The 25,410-nt window shown below is 57.7% G+C and overlaps 2 protein-coding genes across 2 annotated transcripts in view; one reads left to right on the top strand and one right to left on the bottom strand.

Annotated features, from left to right (window-relative positions):
- The first annotated feature begins 791 nt into the window (after window positions 1–791).
- MYBPH (myosin binding protein H) lies at window positions 792–8,987 on the top strand. Its single transcript, XM_043568054.1, is given in 16 exon segments — window positions 792–968; window positions 971–1,001; window positions 1,119–1,253; window positions 2,004–2,053; window positions 2,055–2,175; window positions 4,620–4,708; window positions 4,891–4,895; window positions 5,095–5,181; window positions 5,183–5,274; window positions 5,466–5,605; window positions 6,195–6,354; window positions 7,589–7,725; window positions 7,851–7,964; window positions 7,966–8,038; window positions 8,624–8,678; window positions 8,774–8,987. Coding segments are annotated over 16 exon segments (1,680 nt in total).
- Window positions 8,988–9,511: 524 nt separating this feature from the next.
- The window catches only part of ADORA1 (adenosine A1 receptor), a 34,676-nt gene continuing 18,777 nt past the window's right edge, over window positions 9,512–25,410 (bottom strand). Inside the window, exon 3 of the mRNA XM_043568620.1 lies at window positions 9,512–11,479. Coding sequence (XP_043424555.1) covers window positions 10,840–11,479 — 640 coding nt within the window. The 3' untranslated portion in view covers window positions 9,512–10,839. The remainder of the gene's footprint in view (window positions 11,480–25,410) is intronic.

Raw genomic sequence — 25,410 nt, 5'->3', positions numbered from 1 at the left:
AAGGGCTAGGGGACTGTCACAGGGCTCTCTGTACTACATGGGGAAACTGAGGCCCCGAGCAGAGATCGCGGAGACGGTGTCCTCTCCAGCCTCTCCAGCAGAAGCAGTGGCCAGAAGCCTTCGACCCCCTTCCCAGGGTCCCATTTCTGGAAGACTTTCCTCCAACTAGCCCCACCTTGGGCATCTCAGTTCCTTCCCTCTCTAGAACCCTCAGCCTCACACAGCACAAGTGAGAATGCCCAGGGAATGTGAGGCCAAGGGGAGTGTGGAATCCCAGGGCAAAGCTGGCAGGGCTCCCCAGGGAGGGCTGTTTCAGGCTGTCTGGGTCCCAGCACCCAGGTTGAGAAGCTCTGGGTACACGTGGCTCCACAGAGGCCAAACACAACACCCGATCTGGGTTCCTTCTCCAGATGGGAGCTCTTGTTCCCACTGCCCTGACCCCTGGCACAACCTCCAGAGGCAACGTCCCATCTCACCCATCTGCGCCCTCCTGCCATCTGGCCACCAGCACCCTGGCCGCCGAGGTCCGATCAGAGCGATGGACGAGGTAGTGCGCGCCTCAAGGGACCCTGCAGTTCCTCCCCCAGAGCTATTCCTGGCCTAGGCGTCTCCCCACCCCACCAGTCCTCCCACCTGACCTGACCCCACAGCTGGGAATCATCATTGGCTGGGGGGTGGGGCAGCCCCTGACTATATAAGCCTGGGCCTAGGTGTCCCAGGCATCCTGGAGGTCCAGACCTACCCCTGCTGACCCCTGCACACTCCAGCCTGACCCCTCAGCCGGCGCAGCAATGACAGAAAAAGCCACCTCGAAGGCCCTCGCCTGTGGTCCGGAGGAAACCGCCTCTGAGTCTGCCAAGGCACCCAGCGCAGAGCCTTCTGGAGAAACGGCAGCATCGGAGTCTGCTGGGGAAGAGTAGGCTCCCCCACCATAGGAGCCCGCCCCTCAGGCACCGGCCCCCACACCCCTGCAGCCACTAAACCTGCACCTCCAAATGAAGGTGACAAGAGACGGGGCAGGTGGAGGAGGGAAGCGGGGAGGGAATGGCAGGGAATGGAAGGGAGCGGGGAGAGCTCTCCACCACAGGCCTCTTCGTCTCTCTCTACTTCTCTCCCAGACATCCCCAGGGCCCCGCTTCTGCTGGCCTTGGAGGATGTGAGCGACAGCTCAGTGACCGTGAGCTGGGAGCCCCCAGAGAGGCTAGGGCGGCTGGGGCTCCAGGGCTATGCGCTAGAGCTCTGCCGAGAGGGAGGTGAGCTCTGGGCTAAGCCCTGCGTACACCCAGGGGTGGTGGGCTGGGGGGTAGGAGGGACAAGCCCCCAGACCCTGCAGCTGGGCCAGTCTGGGGTGGGGGGGCGGCTAGATACAGAAGGATGAAGTGCAAGTGGTCCCCTCAACCCACTCACCTACCCACTTCGTGCTCACTCCACGTACCTCTGAGGCAGGGAGGGTCCAAATGACCTCGGGAGACCCCCTGTCCTCCAGCTCCAGGGAGCCTCTGAGCAAGTATCAGATAGAAGGGTAGGGGTCCCTCGGGTGCTGCTCTGCTGAGAAGGGAAGGAGATGCTGAGTCGCAGAGGGCCCTGCTGGGGGAGGGCGAGCCGGAGGTGGGGACCAGAAAAGCAGGGAGTAGGGGACAGTTGAGAGCAGGAGACCGTGAGGAGAAACGGGGGACCAGGGCAATGGCCCGATTCCTGCTGCCTCTGTGCCGTTCACCTCCACAGTGGCCAAGTTCAGCCTGGCTTCTGCCTTTGCCCCTACATTGCTGCATGACGTGGCAAGTGTGTCCAACCCTCTCTGGGCTTTTCTGGCCACCATTCCAGGGCTCGAACACCAGGGGTGTTTGATGCCATTTGACAAGTCAGGGAAGGGGAGCAAGGAAGAAATGAGGCTCAGAGAGGGAGGTCAACTTCCCCAGATCACCAAGGAAAAGGAAAGCCCCTCTGAGAAGGATGACCATGGCCATGAAGCGGGGGCCTTGCCTGCTCCCCATTTGCCACAGCCTCTGAGGGGGTGCCCATGAATGCCCGGCCCATGATGGTGACCCAGCCGACCGACCGTGCAGAACCTGGCTCCGGGAGACCAATTCTTCCTGCGTGTGGCTGCAGTGAGCTCTGCGGGGGCCGGCCCACCAGCTGTGCTAGGGCAGCCTGTCCACATCCAGAAGATGATCGGTAAGGCCCACCCTTTCGTCTCCTGCTCCCCGAGCCCTTCCCAGGCACCTCATCCAATGGGTGGAAAACTGAGGCCATCAGGCCAAGGAAACAGGACCATCTTCTCCCCCCCATCCCACCCTCACGGGCACAAGCCACGTGCTATCACCAGCTTGCCTTAAGAAAGTTCCAGGTTCCTCAGCAGCAAGCCTCTGGAGGTCAAAGACGCTATTTCCCTGAGTGGCCCGGCCCCCAAGCGTTGGGGGGGAAGGGCTCCCTGACCCCCCGAACTGAAAGCTCAAGTTCCCCAAGTCACCTGCCTCAGGGTCCCAATGCTAGGAGCCATCCTGTTCTTCCTCCTATCTAATCTGAGCCCCTCCAGCAGCCACGCAAGCTCATTTTCTGCCCATTTTCTGATCTTGTCCTATGGCCTGGGTTCCAATCTTCCCAAAGGTTTTGTAACCGAGAGAAGTCTTCGCTTGCCTCTTATCCCACCATGTCCCCAGTGGGAGGAAGACGAGAGCCTGCAGAAGGCCTGGGAAGTTTTCTCCATCCCCAGAGGACAGCGGTGTCCTGGGGACCTAGGAGGCCAGCTGCTGTCCCCTTGCTAAGATTTCTATTTGCAGGGTGCATTAGCCTCAAGCCTACCCTTGCTCCCCTCCCAGAGCTGCTCAGGTTTCAGTCTGTTAATGGCAGTGAGTCATTTGGTCTGATCCGAGGTCTCTGGGGACAGCCCAGGGCCCAGGGTGAAGAGAGACACAGGCCAGCAGGTGGCCTTCCTTCTTGTTCCCCCACACCCACAGGGGGACAGTGTTCCCCCACAGTTCTGGACAAGCCCTCCAAAAAGGAGTGAGCTTCATGGCCACAGGAGGGGTCAAGTTTGGATTCGAGGAAATACTTCTCGACTTCAAGGCCCAAGAGATGTGGGGCCACGGGGCTGGTGAGATCAGAATCCTAGACTGTCACGGCTGGTCCATTTAAGCCAAGCAGGTCCCAAGGAGCCCAGGGACTCCCTCGAGGTCACCCAGCCCAATAGCGGCAATCCCAGAGCCTGACTCCCACACAAGACCGTTCACGTGCCACCAAGCATCAGGGAGTCTTCTCTGGGACCTTCCCATCCTCTGAGTGTGAGACATGGCCCTGCCCTAGCAGCCACAGTATGGACACGTTGACTCTAGCCTGGAGGTGCCAGGAAACCCTCCTGGCTGGGAGGCTCCTGGACCTGCCCCATGGAGCTCAGACTCGGAGAGGGTGCAGGTCCTGGGCCCTCTGCTCCAAGGCACGACACTGAAGGAGCCAGCCACACTCAGCACCCACGACTCCATTAACATTCCTCTGGCAAGGGAGGGGGGGATTTCCTGGAGAGAAGAGGGAGGGGAGGCCGTGAACAAAGAGGGACCAGCCAGGCCCTCCTCCTGGGCAGGGCAGGGTGGGGACCTTGTCCAGAATCCTCAGCTGCTCAGCTGTCCCTTCTTAGCCACCTGGAGCTGCCAAGCATTCCTGGCCCCCTGCAGCTGCCCCTGGAGCATTCTGCTCCTTAGGCTCCCAGAGCCAAGTGCCTGCACAGCTAATCCGCGGAGACACAGTGTTCCTTCCCACCGTCTCCTCCCCCTCCAGCCTGTGTGCCACCCACCAACTGCTGCCACCTGTTTCCTGCTGAGGGCCCCCCGGCCACCACCACTGCTGCCCCGCCCAGGGGGTACAACGTCAGGGGCCGCTGCAGGCTCCCTTGGAATGCCCAGTGGCTTTAGCGGTTGTACCCGATTAGGTGACGGTCAGGAAGGTGGCTCCCTGCCCTGGCATGGGACTGAAATAAGATTTCAGGAAGGATTTCCCAATTGTAAGACTGAAAGGCAGTGAGAGGGGTGACGGAGAAAGAAGGGGGTATGTCTGCTCCGGCCTCATTTAAGAAGGGAAAGCTCCTAATCCTCCCATGTGGCCTCGAGACAGAGAAGTGAGCAAATCGATTTCAGAGGGGCTTCTCTGGAGGCCCATGGCTGGTGTGGAATGGAAGGAAGGTGCTGGATTCGGAGGAAGATGACATTGACGCCTTTCCTGGGAATGAAGGCCAACAGGTGCCACACCTGATTCGCCACTAGGGGGAGCTAAGGAGCCCGCCAGGCCCCATCTGGAGCCCAGGAATGCCTGGGCTGCAGGGCAAATCCCAGCCTGACAAGGTCAGGGCACCAAGGGAGTGCCCGGGATGCCTACTGTTTCACACCATGGAGGCCCTGCCCTCCTGGAACCTCCTGGCTCTCAATTCCCCAGGCACCTTAGGGAATATGGGCCCATGGATCTCCAGCAGTGAGCTTTGCCTTGCCCACCAAGGAGGCAGCCCCAGAACACCCCTCGGAGCCCTCCTGCCCAGCCAGTGACCCTCACCAGTTGTCTCCTACCCCCGCCACAGTAGCCTCCAACCAGCAACCCTATTGCTGGGCTAAGCCTACACTCTCGCTTTGACGCAGAGGCCCCCAAGATCCGCGTCCCCTGCCATCTTCGGCAGACCTACATCCGCCAGGTGGGAGAGACCGTCAGTCTGCAAATCCCCTTCCAGGTAGGTGTGGCTCCTGCCCAGGATAACGACCTGGACGGAAATCAGGGCCCCCATCTGAGATGTGTCAGAGAAGCCCAGGGGATGTCAGGATCCCCATGAAGGTTGGCCTAAGACCCACCACGATAGCTTCACCCTCCCTCTGTCGTACACGGGACTCTTGCGACTCTCCAGCCTGTGGACAGGGCGGGTGGTCCCAGGACTGGCTGGACACCTGGAGAACGAGGCTGTGGGCAGCACGTGTGTCTCCAACTTCTGGTGCCGTTCCTGGGAAGGGCTGATGAAGCCGGTTCCCCTGGGCACGGCTCCAGGGATCCCTGGACTTGAGTGGGTATGGGGGTGCTGGAGCCTCCTGCACCCGCCCCGAAAGCTCCTCCCTTCCGGAGGAGTCCCAAGCCTCAGGCCTCTTGGACCCACAGTGGCCACGCCCTGGACAGCCAGCGAGTGCACGTGTGCACTGGGGACCAGGACTCCATCCTCGGCCCAGCGCTCCGACTCAGGCCGCTACGAGCTCACTGTGCATCTCGAAGATTCGGAGGCCAGGGCAGCCATTGACATCCTGGTGGCTGGTACGGGTCAGGGGAGGCAGAGTTGACTTGCTGGGGGTCCAGATACCCCACCTCCTACCCCAGAGCTGACAGCTGAAGGGATCAGACCAGAGACTATGACAGGAGCCAGATCCTGGCTGGGGGGGGGGGGGGGGGGTTGTGGCAAGCCCAGCCTTCCCCCCTCACTTCCTCTTCATACTCTGGTCCCGCAGAGAAACCTGGGCCCCCCAGCAGCGTCTGGCTCCTGGACGTCTGGGGCTACGACGTTGCCCTTGAGTGGACACTGCCCCAGGACCCAGGCAACACAGAGCTCCTGGGCTACGTGGTGCAGAAGGCAGACAAAAAGACAGGGGTGAGGCGTGTTGGAGCCGAGTGGGGTGGGGGAAGTGGCCAAGGTGGCCAGGAAGGCCCAGCCCTCCAAGAGTCCAGGGACCAAGTCCTAGTCTAACTGCCGCTAACCTGACTCCTTGTGTGGATTTTAGCAAGATCCCTGTCCTCCTTGGGCCTCAGTTTCCTCCTGAAGACTGCAAGGAGTGTGTGTGTGTGTGTGTGTGAGACTCTCTGAGGCCCTGCAAGGTCTAGAGCAGTGCTTCTGGAAATGTAATTATGCCTATGAATCACCTGGGAATCTCGCTAAAATGCAGATTTTAACTCAGTGGCTCTGGGGTGGGGACTGAGATCCTGCACTTCCAAGGAGTTCCCAGGTGACTGTGAGTTTGCAGGTCCTCAGGCCACCCCTGGAGTGGTAAAAATCCAGAATTCTCTGAGGACCCCAGAGAGATCATCTGAGTGACCCAGGGACCCCTTCTCCCAAAGCTGGATGGTTCAGCCCCCAGGGAAAGGGCATGGAATGAGCCCCAAGGAGGAAGGGACCGCAGGGTGAGCCGGGTGGGCAAGGGCAGGGGTCAGAGGGGAGGACGACAGGGCTGGGGTTCCCGCAGCAATGGTTCACGGTGCCGGAGCGCTACCACCCGACCACCTGCACTGTCTCTGACCTCATCGTGGGAAACGCCTACTCCTTTCGGGTCTTCTCGGAGAACCTGTGTGGACTCAGCACCTTGGCCGCCGTCACCAAGGAGCCAGCCCGGATCCGGAAGGCAGGTGGGTCTGGGCCTGGGAGCAGACACCAAGCCAGGCCTGACTGCCGGGCTCGGCCTTTCCTGGCGTGTCAGCGTCCCTCCCTGCGGGCTTCTGGTGGGGGCTGCGAGCCGGGACGTTGGCTTCCCTCGCCTCACCCCTGCCACAGCTCTGCACGCACTCACGCTTTCCCACGAGCGGCTGTAAAGAAATGCATGCAGTTGATTGATTTTAACAAACACATCGGAACAGACGAGATGCGCCCCTGGGGAGGCTGTGCACTTATTCTGCCGTTGCTGGTGGCTGCCGGCATCGTAGCAGTCACTGGGGCTAATGTGCAGTGTCCCAAGAGAACTGCTCTGAAGGGCAGAGCGCGTGGGCGGGTATTGTCCAGTGAGTTTGCTAAAACACAAGCTTCGCAACCCTAATACAACACCACAGAGACGGATGAGAAAGACAGGGGTATTTACTGTCTCCACACAGGCACCCGGCCTGCTTGAGTCAAATGTGAGATGCCAAGCCCTTTCTCCCTGTCGCCCTGTGACCTCCAGCTCCCCCCACCCCCATGCAGAGTCTGTGTGGGCTTGGGAAGGCACACTCTTTTCAACTCCGGCCCGAGCTACGCAGAATTAGGAAGAAATGTTTGTTTAAAAAAGGAAAGCCAGTCAGGTCTCCCAAGACCAACAGAAATGAAATATGGTATCTCTGGGTTGTAGGTCCCCAGCCTCAGCCAAGAGCTTCTCCTCTATCCAGTCTTCCTGCCCATTCCCCTCTCGGTCCCCTCGCTGACCCGCCCAGCCGTGGTCCCAGCTTTCCTCTGCCGCTTTGAGGCATTCAGGTTCTACGTTGCCACACGTTGGCCACCCCTGGCTTCCAAGATCACAGGAGCGTGGGACCCTGCCACAGAGCTCCTTCATTCCACGGCAGCCATGAAATGGCTTGTCGCCTGCCCTTGTGATGCTAAGATCCTTCTCCAGACCGGCAGCTCTCTCATCAGAGAGCCATGGTCCTCGTGTAATTTTCTACCCTTTAAACCCCAGACTCACGAAGTGATATCAGGCAAGACACGCATCCATGAAGGCCTCAGTTTCCCATCTTTCAAATGGGGATAACACACTCACGCTGGCAGAGGGACACGATGCAGATTAAATGAGCTGCCTAAGTGTAAGATATGGTGATTAGGAAAATGGATGGGGTTAGTTCTAAGAGGTCTACTCCTATAACCTCGAATTTGCCCCCCTTTCTCTCCCGAACCCAGATATCGTTGCCAAGCCTAAAGGGTTTGTCGAGCAAGACTTCTCAGAAGCCCCTTCGTTTACCCAGCCCCTGGCTGACCACACCTCCACCCCGGGCTACAGCACTCAGCTCTTCTGCAGGGTCCGAGCACTGCCCAAGGTGAAGGGGTGAAGCCCTGCTATGTCCTGGTGGGGGTGGGGGCGGGCGGGGCAGTGGCTTGAATCTACGCAGGCAGCTCCTTCAAAGCCCATCCCAGCCCTCCTCTGCTCTCGATGCTCCCCTAGCCCAAGATAATCTGGATGAAAACCAAAATGGACATCCAGGGTGACCCCAAATACCACGCCCTCTCTGAGCAAGGTGTCTGCACCCTGGAGATCCGGAAGCCCAGCCCCTTTGATCTCCGGGCTCTACACCTGCAAGGCCATCAGTGTGCTAGGGGAGGCATCTGTGGCCTGCCGGCTGGAGGTCAAAGGTAAGGTTACGAGGAGGGTCCTCCCAAGGACAGGAGAAGAGGAGAAGCCACCGCCTCTCCTGCTGGGCTAGATGAGGCTGGGTGCTGGACATCAAGGCAAGACAGAGGGGTGGTAAAGATGGAGAGGTCTGGCTGTCAGAAGGATTTTCCAAGTGGGAGGTTGGCCCGGTGTAGGGAAAGGAGGTAACAGAGTCTGCCACTCAGACTGATCCATTGACTGGGGTGAAGGGGTGTAGCCCTGAGCCCCTCTTGTCCCGCTGCCCCCAACTCGGGGCCCCTGCAGCTGTCCCCCTCCCCCACTCTAACTGCGGCATCTCTTCCGGCCTCAGCCATGCACTGAAGAGCGACAGGAGGCTGTGATGAGAATGGCAAATGTCTGGACCCCCTGTCTCTGGGGTCAGAGGCCAGAGCAGGGGGTGGGGGTGAGAGGGGAAGGTGGTGGTCAGCTCTGGGTACAAACCTGCAGCGTCAGGCAATGTGCACCAGAGACAGGGGTCTAGCCTTGGCTCTGCGTGCCCTTAGACCAGGGCACTTCCTTGGCAGCAATGTGGGGGCAATGACCTATGCCCCACCTTCCCTCCACAGGGGGTTCCGAGGCTCTGGACAGGCAGGGAAGTTTCCTGGAGCCTCAGAGGCAGAGGTCAGAGCTGGACATGGGGCCCCTGGGGCAGGAGGCCTGGGAAGGAAAGAGAGGGGCTATGTCCCTGTGCCCTGCGCCCTGTCTCTCCTCTTCAGAGGGCAGGTGGAGCCCCAGCCCTGCCTAACAGCAGGGCTCATGAAACGTGTCCTCCGCCAGGTGCTGCAGACCTGGGGGGGTTGGGGCCACCAGGCTCAGCATCAAGCTCCACAGATGCCCCAGACCCCCACTTCTGTGACAGCGGATGGCTTTGCTCCCTGGTACCTGCCTAGCCTCCTCCCCAAGAGGCTGGAGCCCAGGAGCCAGAAGTAGGCCTGGCGGGCCCCAGGCCAGTCTCCCCGGGCATGCGAGGGGGCCTGGAAAGTGCAGAGATTGGAGTGCCCCTGCAGAGAGCTGCAGTCTGGGCGAGAAGCGCTCAAATAAAGGTGTGTGTGCGGGGGCCTCTGTGACCACGAGCATCGTTGTGATGGGGGAGGCGCTGTGTCCCAGTGAGGGGGGGGGTTGATGTGTCACCGTGAGGGGGTCTCCACGTACGACATCCTGAAGAAGGTTCCAGTGGGAGGGGACTCAGGATGTCATGGGAGGGTGGAGAGTTCCAGACATGAGCTTTTTTTAGGATCTCGCCTTCACAGTCAGGGTTTGCTATGCCTACAGCCTAACTACGTGAACAGACACCCTCTTCTCTGGAACCCTCCTTGCTCTGAACGCCTCTGTATCTCCCCTCTCCCTGCTTCCTCCCCATCCCCACCTCCCCCCCATTGCTCCTCTGTGCTCAGGTTGTCTATTGCCCTCAGATGGTTGGGGGGTGGGGTGGGTAGCCAGGGGTGTGCTCTCCATCAAGGTTCACAGTCTTTTATTAGTCAGGTGGCCCTCCTTGGGAGCCAGGGAACATCCTACCTCTGAGAAAGGGAAGGGCCTGGACTCAAGGCCTGGAGTTGCTGTCCACGCTCAGAACCCTGCCCCCCTCCCTCCACACACGGGGCACCCGAGTTTGGCAGAGGGTGGACCCTTCCCCGGATGCTCTAAAGCCTAGACTGTGCAACAGAGCCCCAAGCCCCTGAAAACTGTGCTAGGTGCCAGGGATACTGAGGGTATCTAAGTGCCAGCAAGACCTCCCTTCCCTTACTCTCAGGACTGTGGTCTCCCCCGGCCTGTTCCAGCCTGGTCCATGGCATCCCAGGAGTGCCCAACCTCAGCACTTTCCCTTGGTCCCCTCCTCCCCAGGCAGGCAGAATGCGCCCTCGTGTTGGCACGTCTGGGGCTCTCCTCTCCATCTGGCCCAGAAAGAGCAGAGATGGATGTCACTTAGGGGAGTCCAGGCCATCACCAGGGGCTAGTGGAGCTGGTTGGCCCAGATGACGGACGGGTACACTCGAGGCTCCGCCTTGGGACACTCAGGGCAAGAACAATGGCTCAGTGCTGCCACCTGGTGGCTTCATGAGGCCTGCACATCAACTCTACACCAGCTCCAGGGGGCTTGGAGCCTCTACCCAGGGTCCGGGGGTTGGTGGAGAATAAAGCAAAGGTTGGGGATGATTTCTGGATCCGCCGTTTCTGCTTCTCCCAGATATAAACCTGGGCTCCACAGGGCAAGGAGGGCAGGTACCCTGACGCCCAGCAAAGCTGGGAGCTCAGGGTCCCGGGAGGCTGGGACGGAGGCTCCTTGATTCCCGCCCCTCCGTGGCTCTGCCACCTTCTCCTACAGAACAGGAGAGAAAGCAGGGCCATGAAGCCCAGTTTCTTTCTCTCCATCCACGTTGGAGGGGATCCTCTCCTTTCCTTAGGCTTGGTCCCAGGGTTGCATGACCACCACCAGAGATAAGCAGGCTCCCCTAACTGCCATGGGAGCCCAAGCTTGCCCTCCAGCCCACGTGGCCCCTTTGCAGCCTCAGTCTCCCCAGGTCCGTCCAGCCTGAAGCACCGGGCTGCCTGTGGGATGGTCACACAGGTGGGGAGTTTCAAGCCACTTTCCTCCTCCCCTCAGGTTACCTGGCTCCTTCCCCATCCATGGACGGCCCCCCCGCCAAACCTCCTCCAGAACCCAAGGTGCAGGGCACCCACACCCCACAGCCCCGCCAGAAAGGCTCAGGGAGTGGGACCGGTGGGGAGGTGGGACTGAGTTGAGATGCCCCTGATGGGGGCAGGCAGACGCAGTAGGTGGAGTCTAGTCGTGGGGCCCCTCTTCCGGGGGGTCCTCATCAACAGGGGGTGCGGGCCGACAGCGGAAATGGTCGTTCCAAATCTTAAGGAAGGTGACCCGGAACTTCTGGATGCGGAAGGCGTAGACGATGGGGTTCATGGCTGAGTTGCCATGCGTGAGGAAGATGGCGACGTAGATGAGGATGCTGGGCTTCTGACAGGAAGGGCAGAAGAGGGTGATGCAGTTAAGGATGTGCAGGGGCAGCCAGCTGAGGGCGAAGAGGAAGAGGATGAGGGCCAGCGACTTGGCGATCTTCAGCTCCTTCCCATAGTACTTCTGTGGGTCGCCAGAGGAGGCCGACACCTTCTTGTTGAGCTGTTTGCGGATCAGGTAGAAGACCTCCAGGTAGATAAGGACCATGAGCAGCAGGGGGGGCAGCACCCAGACGAAGAAGTTGAAGTAGACCATGTACTCCATGCTGATGACCTTCTCAAACTCGCACTCAATCACGGGCTCACCCTCGCTGCCGTTGGCCACCCAGGCCCGCTCCACCTCCCCCAGCTTGTTCCAGCCGAACAGGGGTGTCAGGCCCACCACGAAGGAGAGGATCCAGCAGCCGGCGATGGCCACCGCCGCCCTCCGGGGAGTCACCACCGTCTTGTACCTGGGGAACGGGAGGGCAGAGTGTGAGTCCCCCCACTCTCACCAGGCTCCATCAGCCCCTACGGGGCCCCAGAAGGAGGCTCCCGCCCCAGCCAGGACCCAGTGAGGGGGGAGGTGCCGGTCTTTGGCTAGAGGTCCGAGTCTCCAGGATCCAAGATTTGGGCCAGAGCTTACAATGCACTGGTGCATCTCACCTGCAGAGGGTGGGAAGCCCGGTTAGCAGAAAAATCAAAACAAACTAAAAATCAAGATTAAAAATCAGGACAGAAAACAACAAAGGACCTCCCGGAAGAGTTTTAATAAAATCACCAAAGTAAAAATCAATCACGTGTGCTCGGCACGTCCCCGTTGGTCACCTCTCGTCACTGTTTCACGACAGCCCTCGCGGGGTAGGAAAGCACCGGACGAATGAGTGCCCATCTGACAGATGAGGAAACTGAGGTTCCAAGCAATCACGTGATCTGCCCAAGGCCACATGGAAGGCGGTGGCACTTTCCTGTGCTTCCTCACACACGTCTACACTGACCAAAAACAGCCAGAGGGTTGAAGAACCACTCTTCCCCTTGGGCCAGCTGACTCAACTGTCGAAAAAAGCCTTCCACACCTCCCTCCTGTTGGCCCTGCCCCCTACCTCCCTACCGGTGGCCCCGCCCCTTACCTCCCTACCGGTGGCCCCATCTCCCCTTCCATGCTTACCTCCCCTTTCCCCTTCCAATCACTGTCCATGCGTATCTCCTGAGGGCTTGAGTTCAAGCACCATCTCTGTCCCCCAAGCTAATGGAGAATTATTCTCGGGAAAGATAACTGATGGCCATTGAGCATTCGCTGCAAACAAGGCACATGAATGCATGTACGCATGGGTGCACTTGCTCCACAGATGGGGTGTTTTCTGTGCCAAGCGCCGGTCTCTGTGCTTGGTATTAGGTAAAGGACCCTGGCCTCTCCACAGCTCACATTTTGGGCAAAGAGACAGACAACACGGAAATAAATACACAAGACAATTACAGGTTGCCGTTGTGTCCTTTGAAGGAAAGGAACAGATTATGTCAGGGGATAGAGCTTTCCAGCCTTTTCTGTGTCATGACACACAGAGAAAATGAGAACATCTGGATGACACGGAAAACGGACGAGGCTGCCCATGGGCGGTGACGGCGCCCCCACCGAGGGCAGAGAGTTTCAGCGTCCTGGGAGCTCCCCACTTCCCTTTAAACCAATCCAGCCAGTAACCAGCATGTCTTCTGCCCACACACCGCCCTGGAGTGAGTGCCAGGGGCTGGGGCCCGCCCGGCTCTGTGCCGAGGAGCTGGCTCAGCGCAGCAACTTGCCCAGTTGTTATTTTCCAATGCAGCCTCTGAGATGGATGGAGTGCCCTCCTGAGCATCTAAACAGCTCCTGAGACCCACAGGGGTGGAAGGGGAGGCCTCCCTAGGACTCCATTTGCTTCTGTCCTGTGCCTGCAGAATCCGTGGCTTTCTTCTTCACGGCGATGATACTTAAGGTCCCTCTCACCCTGGACACCTCTCCAAGCACCAAAGCCCCCTGCTCTGTGAAGGTTTATAGGGATGGGAAGGGGAACGATTGGAGGGGAGGGAGAAACCAGATCCCCTCACCCCATCTAGAGAGCAAGCACTAGAAGGGACTTTGGGAACCTCATTTCCAATCTCCTTATCGTTCCAATGGGAGAAATGGGGACCCTGGCTGACTCTGACACCTTCAGTGTGGTGCCCCCTCCCCTCCTCTGATCATAGGGTCCTCGTGTCCCCGGAGCACCAAGACGCCTTGAAGGCACCCAGTTCGCTTGTGCCTCCTTAAGTTTTCTTACACATAATCCTTGCTATCTTGCTGCAACTGAAGCCCATTCCCACCTCTTGGACCGCCAGCAGGACGGCCAGCCTGGTGCACACACTGGAAGTCAGAGACTGGAATTTGCAGCCTGCTAGATCAACCCTTTCTCTGTAAAATGAGACAGTGGACCCCACTTCAGAGGGTAAGGACAGACGAAATAACATAAGGGAAGTAGTCTGTGAACACCCCACCAATGCTCCTGTGCCTGAGCTCCTACCCCTGGAAGCCCCTAGAAACGCTCCCACTTGGAAAACCTCCAGTGTCTCTAGACGTTCAGCAAAACACAGCCTAACGGCTCTGCAGATATCTGGCTCCGGGCTCGTTACTGATGATCTGGAAGTGCTCCCCACACATCCCATGGTGAAAGAAGCTCTAGATGAGTCTAGGGGGCAAGACCAAAGGAGCACGGACCGTTCTGCCGGGAGAGAAGGCTGACATTGCCATGGCTGCCGCGAGGTTGGGGGAAGCGGGTTTCCAGGGTGAGCCTCAGCAGGACCAAATGGGGCTGCGGCTGTGGAAGGCTGGGGGCCAGGCACCCCCGCTCCTGACCCCACCATCGCGGCCCATCGCACATCCGATTTATATCCATTTATCGTTTACAGAGCCCTGTACATTCACGTCTCAGGTGATCCCCACAACCGCCCTGGGAACGCAGCACGTAATGGGATTACCATTTCACAGATTAGGAACTCTGGGCCCCGAAACGGCCGATAACTTATCAGGGTCTCGTGACTCTGAGACCAGTTCTCCTTCGGGGCACCAGGCTCCCTACAGGTCACTTAGATACAGGCTGACTGGCAGAGTGGCAATGCCCCTTTCCTACGAGCTTTAAAATGGGAACATCTGGACCCTGTCCAAAGAGGGTCTGCCCAGAGAAACGGGGATGGACAAGGTGACCTCATGTTGTCATCTAGCCTGGGGACTGGGGGGACGGGGGAGCGGGGGGCACCCAGGACCCACACCCGGGCAATGATGACCCACTGAGAGAGGAGGTGGGTACGGACAGTAACCCAGGTGCGAGAGAGGGAGGACGCAACTTCTCACTAGAGAGGTGCCCACACCCCTCCTCCCCTCACCCTTCCTGACTGTCTGGAGCCCCGGGGTTAAAGCTTTCCTGGGGCTCCTCCAGGGCCAGGTCCCAGCAGACCTGCAGCTTAGGGTATCAGTTCTCATCTGTTTTTCTTGCTATTTTCTCCATGGTGGGAAAGGGCTGGACCCAGGACCTTAGCTGAGGTGGGGCGGGCTCTCACAGGAAGGGCTGTGTCCCAGGGCCAGGGAGAAACTCACCTCTCCCCACACGTGGGAAAGAGAAACAGAGGCTGTAAGTCCTGGGGCGCACATGGGGTGGGGCAAGTTGAATGTTCTCCAATGCTTGGGGCTATCCCTCCCAAGTTGGGGCTTGAAGCCACACCACCCCCACGGCTGTGTTGGGAAATAGCCAGACAGACGGCTGTCCTCAGGAGCGTGCAGTCTCAGATAGACATGGCGGGGGGGTGGCGGCAGGGGAGCAAACTTTGGAGACATCGAAACACAGGGCAGGCAGCACCTTCAGGACGTCATTGAAGGCACCAGCCCCATCACCTCCAGTATCTCCCTCACAGTGCTGAAAATCCCACCATTGGTGAGATAGGTCCCTTTGGGTTAAGAATTGGTCTCTATGGGTATGATTTTTTTTTTTATTTTTTTTCAACGTTTATTTATTTTTGGGACAGAGAGAGGCAGAGCATGAACGGGGGAGGGGCAGAGAGAGAGGGAGACACAGAATCGGAAACAGGCTCCAGGCTCTGAGCCATCAGCCCAGGGCCTGACGCGGGGTTCGAACTCCCGGACCGCGAGATCGTGACCTGGCTGAAGTCGGACGCTTAACCGACTGCGCCACCCAGGCGCCCCTCTATGGGTATGATTTTTAAAAGCCAAGACAGCACTAACTCCAGAGTATGAATTCGCTTATGAGCCAGCACCTTCCTGATGACAGTGAAAACATGGAAAGACTGTGCACCTGGAGTAGAGGGGTGGCAGGCTCCGAGAGGGAGAGGAAGAGCTTCGGGAAAGAGGGGCAGGGGAGTTCCCATCCCTGAGCGCCGGCCCGGCTGAATGAGGAAGAATCTCCTACCACAGATGCTGCCAGAGCAAGCGTGGTTCAGAGGCAGACATAGGGGAAGGTCTACAAATCCCACGCTCAAGAGGGCAGGGCAGAGGATGCCGTTGCCACACCCCTGCACACTCTGGCAGGGGTGCCACACGGGAAGGGGAGGTTCCGGAGGCTAAGGGAGGGGGGGCATCGAAAAAATAACAGCTAATTGATCAGTAAACATGACAAGAACAATGCCGATAGGAGCTAACACTTACTGATATTTTTCGTGGGCCAGGCACTGACTAAAGACAGTCCCTATGAGTTAGGTATTGTTATGGTTATTTCCATTTTTTTCAACTACAGGAACCGAGACTCCGATGATGAGACCCGTCCAAGGTCCCTCAGCCAGACAGAGGCAGAGACAGAACTTCTAAGATTCAGATCGTTCCAAGTCCAAAGCTCAGGCTGGACCCAACTCTGGCACTCCCGTAAGTTGGGGTTGAGGGGGGTTGGAGGGTGGAACCCCAGAGTGGAAGGGAGCCGTGGTGAGGCTTGCCTGCTCCAGACAAGCTGCTTGGATTGAGCCGTTCTGAAGATGCCATTAGACCTGCCTGGGAGCCTCCCTCCTCCCTCCGGGTCTGACCTCTTCATAGCCCCCAGACTGGTCTGTTCATGAGCCGCCTAGATGTTTAGCGGCAGGTGTCGGGGCAACCCAGCGGGCAGGTACCTCCCTTTGATTCACTAAACAGATACTCACTGAGCACCTTTAGGGTTCAGAAACATTGAAATATTGAAGAGAACGGGCTCTCATGAAAGTAACTTTCTCGAAGCAAGGGGACAGGAAATGGACGTAAAAAACAAATAAACAGATCATCTCAGACAGTGAAGTCAACAGGACTCCCCGAGGGAGTGAGCAGCTGCTGGGCAGAGGGGACCCTCTGAGGAGGACACGCTGAACTGAGCGCCGAACGATCACCAAGAGCCAACCAGGCAACGATGGGGGTGGTGGCAGCGGGGGGTGGGCAGAGCAGAGCCTTCCGGCAGAAGGCACGGCCGGTCCGCTTGAAAACTACAAAAATTTGAAAACACACTAGTAATAGGCCTTAGGTGTGGAGGGCCTCATGCTGCTATAGTAAGTCGGTTTTGAAAATTATAAACAAAACAAAACAAGGTAACGCAGGTGCAGGTGCTGAGGCCGGAGGTCAAGGCACAGAGAGCAGCAAGGGAGGCCAGTGAGGGCAGGGACCAGGGCGGGTCGGTCACAGCTGTGGTCAGGGACACACCTAGGGCCGGGAGGGCCACTGTAGAGGTTCTGGGGTGTATTCTAAGTGCAGGGAAGCCATGGCACATAAAAGAGTAATGTCATCCAACGTCTGTTTTTAAAAGCTCCCTCGGACCGCCATGTGGAGAATGAGTTGTGGCCGGGAAAGCAAGAAAACCACAGGGAGGCTATTTTAGCCATCCAGGCAAGAGATTAGGTGGTGTTCTCTGGTCGGCACAGGGGCAGGGGACAATGGACGGCTTTAAGGCGCACTTGGGAACCGAGCCAATGGGACCTGCTGCTGAGTCTGGCCGTCCAGTTGAGAGGAAGAATCATCAAGCTGATGCTCATGTTGTGATCCTGGCCACTGGGCAGAGGGAGATACCGTTTCCTAAGTCTCCCCGACCCCTGGCTCTTCCGGGGGCCCCTCCCCTTACTCTGAACCCCAGTCCTTTTGCCCACGAGGTCCGCACCGCATCGCTGGGCCCTTGCTCCTGTCCAGCTGGGGGCAGATGCTTTCTGTCCATCTCCCCTCATTCAGATCTCAGCTCAGACGTCACTTCCTCAGAGAAGCTTCCCTGACCGCCCTGCAAGACAGCCCCCATCACCCTGTACCTCTTGCCCTGTTTAATTCCTTTTTTTTCTTTTTTCTTTTAGAGAGAGAGAGAGTGCAAGAGTAGGGGAGAGAGGCAGAGAGAGAGAGAGAGAGAGAGAGAGAGAGAGAGAATCTCAAGCAGGCTCCACGCTCAATGCAGCGTTCGATCCCACCCCCCTGGGATGATGACCCGGGCCAAAATCAAGCCAAAATCCATCAGACACTCAGCCGACACAGGAAGTAATAAGCTCTATCAGGAAAATTAGGGCCACCCGGGTGCCCCTAATTTTCCTGATAGAGCTTATCACTTCCTGTCTCTCTCTCATTCTGTCTTCACATATATATACACATATATGCATTTATCATCTGTTTCTCTCCAGCAGAATGTGAGCTCCGCTCAGGACAGGGCCCTATTTTGCAGGCTCACCACCGCAACCCCGGTACCTCGAACAGCATTCAATCACTATTTGCTGAACAAATGAATAGATACGTGTAGAAATGGGTAAGTGAATCCACACGGCCATTTATTCAATCACTTATGATTTATCCCATGATAAATAAAATTTATTCAGTGAGAAATAAAAAAGGATTTATTCAATCATCTACGATTGGTTGAGGACCTATCACAGGAGTACATCTCAGGGCACCAGAAATAAAGATTAAATGGTAGCTGCTCAGTTGGCGAAGGGCAGATAAGAAAGGCATAGCCAGAGCCCTGGAAGTAATCATAGTGCCCTGGATGAGAAAAAACCATTCCCTGGTTCATTCCCCACTGCCCTGGGAGCTGTGGGAGCCCACTGATGAATTGGGTAACTACTGGTCTCCTGCTTAGGTCCTGGGACGTAAGGCCGCTCTGACGAGGGCCTCTTACGAGAGGCATGAGAAAGAGCCCCCAGGTCACCAGCCAGCCCCCAGCACTTCCACGGCGGCCCAAAGCCCTGCGCTGCCCCTGCGAACCGTGGCCAGAACTAACTTCCCCAGTCTTCCAGCCTGCAGCCCAGAGAAGATGTCTCCATCTCAAGCGAAATCCTAGTGGGAGCCATGGGCGTGCCCCTCCTCATGGGTCCCGTGCCTCATGAATAGGCTCCTTTTCACAGATAAGATTACTTCCGGTCAGAGGCCCTAGCTGTGCACAGAGGGGAGGCCTCTCCCTGCCCAGAGCCTCCGAGGGAGGATCTTCCTGCGCATGATGAGGCACTGACTTTTCAGTGGACCCTGAGAACGTGAGCAAAAACCCTCCTCAAAGCAGGCCAAAGCTCCGAAAGTCACCTGGTGATGAACAGACCACAAGACGGGGGCAGGAAAGAAGAATCTGACAGAGAAAAGAGAAGGGGGGAGACCCGAAAGATCTCTCTTTGGTGGATGGAGAACTTGCCAAACAGAGGAAGTGTTCAGGGCACTTTGTCACTGCACACACAAGACCTGGGCCTGAAGCTGGCTGTCCCCAGCCTCCCTCCTCCTTCTGCCCTGCTGTGTGTCACCAGGGGCTGAGCCCTGCAGGCTGTGTTTCCCAAGCTCCTGAGTCGGTGGGGGTCTGCGGGGGGAGCACTGGAGCACCGAGGGAGGAGAGGAAAGCCAGGATCTTTCTACCCCTCTCTGTGAGTCTTATGCAGCCGTTACATCGGCTCCTTGGCCTTACCTCCCAGCAGACATGCCCACCGTGGTCCCAGCTTCCACCAGCCCCTGGGCCCCAGGACCCACCTCCTCCCTTTGTCCCTCGGCCCAGGGCTACCTTCCCGTGGCTGCTAATCTCTGGGTTACCTCGCTATCCCATTTGGCCTCTCAGATGCTTCCTCACCTGCGGAACCAATTCCTGGCATTCAAGGCCCTCAGCCGTAAACACCTCAATGATCTCTGAGTTCCCCGTTAGACCCCAGCGGCTCAGAAGTGAAGCCAGAACAGGAAGAACTGAACACAGTCATCACAGAGAACTCCCTGCCAGGGGGATGAGAGAACTGACCAGACTCTTCACAAGTATGTGTTGACTCAGAAGAGACAGAGAGAGAGAGAGAGAGAGAGAGAGAGAGAAGCCACATGGCCGTTTTGGAAAGGGCTGAATGTGGCCTTGTTGGAAGACAGGGGTGATGAAGTGTCCTGTCAACTGTTGAGGCCAGGGAAGGTCCTCAGGTCTGGCTGTCCCTGTTTCCCAGTCACGTGGCCAGAGCACTGGGCCCGAGGGCTGGGGAGGGGAGCGGGGAGCTGTCAGCGTGTATCTGCAGCCCTACAGGTTGGAGAGTCGGGAACTGAACCCTCCACCTCTCCTTCCCTCTTCCTCGGTGTCTGAGAAGGAGCGAGGCTACATTGTTCTGCTCCCCTCCTTCCTGCCTCCCTTCTTATCAAGAATCTTGGCCACTTGCAACTGGAAACTTGGATCTCAAGACCAGGGAAGTAAGGCTTTCAGACTATTAAACTACTTCCTGCAGAGAAATTCTTCCTCCCAAAGGAGAACAGGAAACCAGATACAATCAAAGGTGCTGGGCACACTCCAGGGGCCAAATATTTAACAGTTACATTGCCCAGGGGAGTCTGGATCAGGGGTCACGGGGAGGGGCCAGGATGCCAGGGTCCTAGTAACCCTGCCTTGAATTTTGCTCACTTCAGACCCTGCGGCATCAGCTACCGTGTCTGATACGAGTGTCACCAGTCCCCAAGAGGGAAATCTGTCTGATACCTCCAGGACCAGCCCAAAGGCTACAGAGAGAAGGAGCGGATGCTCTGAGCAACTTGAAAGAAAAGAACCGGATAAATTGATTAGGTCATTAGTGTAAATGGGCCTTGGAAATAGCTCCTGGTCACTTGCTAAGGATAGATCACTCCACAGCCTGGTGGGCAGACCATCAAGTGTGCGTATGTGATTCAGAAACCAGCCGCCTCCCCACCCCTCCCCGCTAGAGATTCACAGCCTCTCCCTTGGATCTGGGAGTGAGCAGAAAAAAACACAGCTCCTGCCCCAAAGGAACTCTCTGTCCGACAGGTAGGCACAGCCCCCGCCCAAAGGGAGCGGCCAGGGTGACGAGAGAGCAGCCCCTGCCGAAACACACAAGGCCGAGGTTCCCGGCATGAAGCCCAGGCTCACAGGCTGCACGTGTAGCTGGCATCACCAGTCCTGCCCCAGGCCTGCGTGCCACCCCACGAAGCACCTCTTCTCTGTGGGTGTGCCTTCCCTGATCCTTACAGAGAGGGATCTGGATTTGTCAGAGCTGCAAAGGCAGCTGCAGGGGGTAGGGCGTAGGGAGCAGGGTTCTCTGATTCGGAGGAGGCACGTTTTCCAAGTACATCTGCCTGCCATCCTCAGTCCTTTCCCCCAGCCCAGGGTGAGTCGGAATGTTCCCGAACAGACGATGCCCTGGGTGATTTTGAGATGCAGTCACCTCCTCCCCACCCACCATGGGAAGCAGCTCTCTGACTCCCAAGGCCAGGTGTGGCCCCACATCCCAGTGACCGGGTGGCCCTGGAGAAGGAGGGGGTCTGACCTGATCAGTCAGCTCGGGGAAACCGGACCCAGACCTCAGCATTCCTGGCCATTTCCTGCTCTGAGACTTAATTCTCTCCTGCTGTCAGGTAAGGCCAGGATGGCAAAAAGACCGAGGCCAAATGGCCCCACCTGCCGAGGGTGACTTTCTGACTCATCTGGTGGGTGGGACGGAAAAACCCACCCTGTCTGCATACGGACTTAATGGCCTGTGAGTGGTTGGTGCAGCGAGGCCTTTACTGTGACGACCGTGGTGGTGAAGGGCCAAATTCCTTTTCCAGTGAAGTGGAAAGACCTGCCTCTGGGGAGAGGGACCTGATGGGATCATTTCCACAGGCCTCTCTGGCCTCTTCAGACAGTGGCCACTGACAAGAGGCAGCCAAGAATCTTCCAGTGTGTCTGGCACGTCAGCGGGGCAGGGCAGGAGGGACCTGGGAACGTGTGCACCTCCCTGGGCTCGAGGGCACAGAGGGGCCCATGCTGCCTGTCTGCGTGGCAGCAACCTCAGGACCCCCAAGGGTCCTCCCTTGGGGTCCTTCCTTGTGGTGTGGGTCAGGAGAGAGAGGTTCCCGTCCAGGCTTTGCTGGGAGTGAGCTGGTCTGGGTGAGACCCCTCCCCTTTGGGGCATCTGTGTCCTCAATCGAGATGATGTGGGACTGAGCCAGATGTCTCCCAAGCTCTGCACGGTGTGCCCCCTCTTCTGGAACGCGTCCGATCATCCTATACAGAGAGCTGAGCTTGGCGCTAACAGAAAGCGGGGCTGGAGGGGTGGGGGGGTGGCCTGAGACCCAAACTCCTCTCCCAGTGCGGGGAGGAGGGGCCCGAGGGCCGTGGGGGTGAGGCACACACAGTCTCCCAGAAGGGAGTTCCTCCCCTCGGCTTTCGTGTTCTAGCTATGTGCCCCACAGACAGGACGATGGGCAGTGACAAAGGCCAGAAAGAGAAGCGTGTGGGGGGGGGGTGAGTGAAGGAGTAAGTGAATGAATGAAGTGTGCTGCAGAGTCAGAGTTCGCTCTGTTGAATGAGCTGAACGAGTTCACGCTGCGGCTCCACCAGTTAACAGCTCCTGGCCTTGAGCAAGTAACGACTGGAGCCTCAGCTCTGTCCGCGGCACAATGGCCTTCCGGAGAAGACTGCCCTTCGCTGGCTCGCTGTGACCACAGGGCTGGTGCACTAACTTGTCTAGGCCCTGGGTCAATAGTGGCAGCTGGGGCCTAGCGTTGTCACCTCACCTTATCACTTCACCACCCAGGGGACACCCCTGACTCCACTGGAAAATACGGTCAGCTCCTAAAGAGATACAAAGCAGGTTGCAGGGACGCAGATTAAAAAGTTGCTGGGGCACCTGGGTGGCTCAGTCGGTTAAGCGTCCGACTTCGACTCAGGTCACGATCTCGCAGTCCGTGAGTTCGAGCCCCACGTCGGGCTCTGTGCTGACAGCTCGGAGCCTGGAGCCTGCTTCTGATTCTGTGTCTCCCTCTCTCTCTGCCCCTCCCCCGTTCATGATCTGTCTCTCTCTGTCTCAAAAATAAATAAACGTTAAAAAAAAAAATTAAAAAAAAAAAGTTGCTTGCTTCATTTTGGAAGACTGGCCACATGGCTTCAGTTTCTCTTTGCAGGAGCTCTCCCACCTAACTCAACCTTGGTACAGAATTAGTCTGTGTTCCCTGATCTGCCTGGGGTGGGGAGGGGGCAGGGGAGGGTGGGAGCTTGCTCAGCCCAGCACGAAACCCCACACAGGGCCCTGGAGGAGCCATACTCCCTAGCTGGGCCCAGTAAAGCTCTCTCGGGGGAAGTGGCCCGTGTGGAGACTGCAGACAGCGGCAGGGCAGACTCAGGAGGAGCCCACATTCTTTCTCCTTCCTCCCTTCTGAGCATCTCCTGGCCTAGAAACCACGGGATAGTCAGCATCTGCCTAAAAGCCTATGTCCATCAAGGGACCATAACGTAACCCCCGCCAGGGAGATCCCATGCAGACTCCAGAGCATCCCAAAGGCAGTAGCCCAGCTGGGACCCAGGAGACAGGCCTTCTGCGCCGCGGCTGAGCCTGGAGTCCCAGGCAATGCCTCTGCCAGACCCTCCCCAGCCTAGGAGACGGGGATGCTCGTCCTGGGGAGGCAACTGTTCCCAGGGGGCTTCCTAAGGTTCAGAGCCTCTAGCCCTCTCCTCTAGAAAAGATGTGACAGATGGCAGGATGTGGGAGGACAGAGAGGGCAGGGGCAATTCTCCACCTTGGAAATCTTTCCAGAGTCCACTCCCACCATCAGGCCTCCACTCCAGAGCCTCTGCTTTTGTGTCAGGAAATGCTTCCCAGGTCTAACTCCAGTCCCTTCTGCTGCCTCACCATCCAAAAGCGGGACTGCTCTTAGGACCTGGAAGGAGCTGTGTGTTCCCCCCAGGTCCTGGCCTTTCTCCCCACGGACATCCAGCTCAGTGGGGTTTGGAGCCCAAATAACAGCAGTGAGAACCCCAGCACTTTCCCACGGTTGCTGGTCGGCATCTCCCGATGCTTTGTTTGCCGTGTATCTCACTGCACGTGTGCATTTTCCCCGAGCCCCACACGGCCAAGTCCCCGGCCAGGCCCAGCCCAGACTCCAGTCCTTCCCAGCCAACAGCGCACGGGGGAGAACGGGGCAACAGCCGCTGGCCCTGAGCCCCGCCAGCCCCCCCCCACCCTGCATTGGCTCAGGTGGCCCCCTCTATTCTGCCCCAGCCACGGAAATGAGCTGGGGGGGCCCCAGAAGCAGTGGAAGTGGGGGCACCTGCACCCACACTCCCCCGGGTGGACTCAGGGAGGGCACAGATCCCCCTTTCCAGGACAGCACGTGGCAGGAGGTAGGATGTTGGCTCTCCTGGGTCACAGTTGGAGCCTGACGCCCTCCTCCTCCCCACGTGGGACAATAAGTTGAATTCTTTGTTTTCCTCTGGAGCATAAAACCCCAAGTACCCCCAGAGCAGCACCCAGGTCTGCTTCAGTGTTGTGTCCTAGCAGCTGCCACGGTGCCTGGCACACGGTAGGCACCCAATAATATTCGGGGAAGGAAAATGGATTCGTATAAAACGCTCAATTAAAACCAGAGAAGGCTGAAAAAGAGGGGGCAGGTGGAAGAAATAAGGAACAAATCTAATGACATAGAAAGCAATTACAAACACAGTAGATATTAATCCGACCATGTCAATAATCACTTTTTTTTTTTAATTTTTTTTTCAACGTTTTTTATTTATTTTGGGGACAGAGAGAGACAGAGCATGAACGGGGGAGGGGCAGAGAGAGAGGGAGACACAGAATCGGAAACAGGCTCCAGGCTCCGAGCCGTCAGCCCAGAGCCTGACGCGGGGCTCGAACTCACGGACCGCGAGATCGTGACCTGGCTGGAGTCGGACGCTTAACCGACTGCGCCACCCAGGCGCCCCAATAATCACTTTTAATGTGGATAAAGTCAGGGGCGCCCGGGCGGCGCAGTCGGTTAAGCATCCGACTCTTGATCTCGGCTCAGGTCATGGTCTCACGGTTCACGAGTTCGAGCCCCGCTTTGGTCTCTGCACTGGCAGCACAGAGCCTGCTTGGGATTCTCTGTTTCCGCCTCTCTCTCTCTCCCTCTTTTTCTCAAAATAAATAAATAAACATTAAAAAAAAAAAAAAGAAGTGTGGATAAAGTCGGAGGGAGGGTCAGAGGAAGCCTGCTCCCTCCCAGCAGACAGAAGACCCTGCACCAAGCACACACAGATCAGGCACCTGCTATGGGATCCTCAGGATTTCATGCTTGGGTCCTGCTTCTGTCACCCAGCCCAGTACATTTAGCCACTTAACTCGATAGTTGTAGCAAGAGTCTAACCACACTTCCGTCTGCTGCAAGGCCAGCCCTTCTCCTCACGGCCAGCCCTGGGAGGAGGTGGGGCCCAGCCTGTTCTCTGCTCTGCAGGGAGCTGCCCTGCACCCCTGTCCTTTGCACAGAGCAGCCAGAGCGGCTGGCAGCGTCCCAGAGCAGGGGCCCGGTGAGGCAGCCTCTCTGAGGGCTGATCGATAAACTCATTTTCAGTCACTTCCGCTTCTGCAAAGCCCTGTAAATCACTCACATCTGCTACGACCCTGGATGGCGGAATCTCACATTACGATGTGTGTGGGGGAGGAGGAAGCTTATTAAATCAAAGCCCTTTTTTTTTTTTCCATCTACCATTCACGAAAACTTCAAAGCGTCGTGCTCAGAGCTGGAAAAAGAGGATGCAGAGGGCTGGCAGTAATGGGCCTTGGGGACTCAACCAGGCAAGAATCAGGCAGGACACGCACTGCCACCCCAGGGGTGAGGGAGGTGGGGCTGGGGGCACCGAAGTGGCTTTCCTGATACCAATGCTGACGATCTGGGCTACTTGGAAGGTCCACCTTCGGGGGCCCCCAACATTTAAATCTTGCAGAGGCCCGACCACGTACCCCTCCCCTTCCTCCGACCTCCACGGCTGGTACTCACATCCCTGACGGCCACACCGGTTGGCCGGGGGAGCGAGAAGTTCCAGGTTAACCCAGCCCTAGCAGGCTCTTAACAGGCATTAGAGGGCCTGCCTTTGAATCGGATTCAAACTTGCCGCGTCAGCAAATTGTATCACCTCACAGAATCCTGGCTTCTGCGTCTGTAAAATGGAGCTGAGCTCTGCCGGGCCCAGCTCCCGGTGTGTCCCTTGTCACCATC

This window comes from Prionailurus bengalensis, chromosome E4 (assembly GCF_016509475.1).
Source record: "Prionailurus bengalensis isolate Pbe53 chromosome E4, Fcat_Pben_1.1_paternal_pri, whole genome shotgun sequence".
Lineage (NCBI taxonomy): Eukaryota > Metazoa > Chordata > Mammalia > Carnivora > Felidae > Prionailurus > Prionailurus bengalensis.
This window is presented reverse-complemented; position numbering and strand designations above follow the sequence as displayed.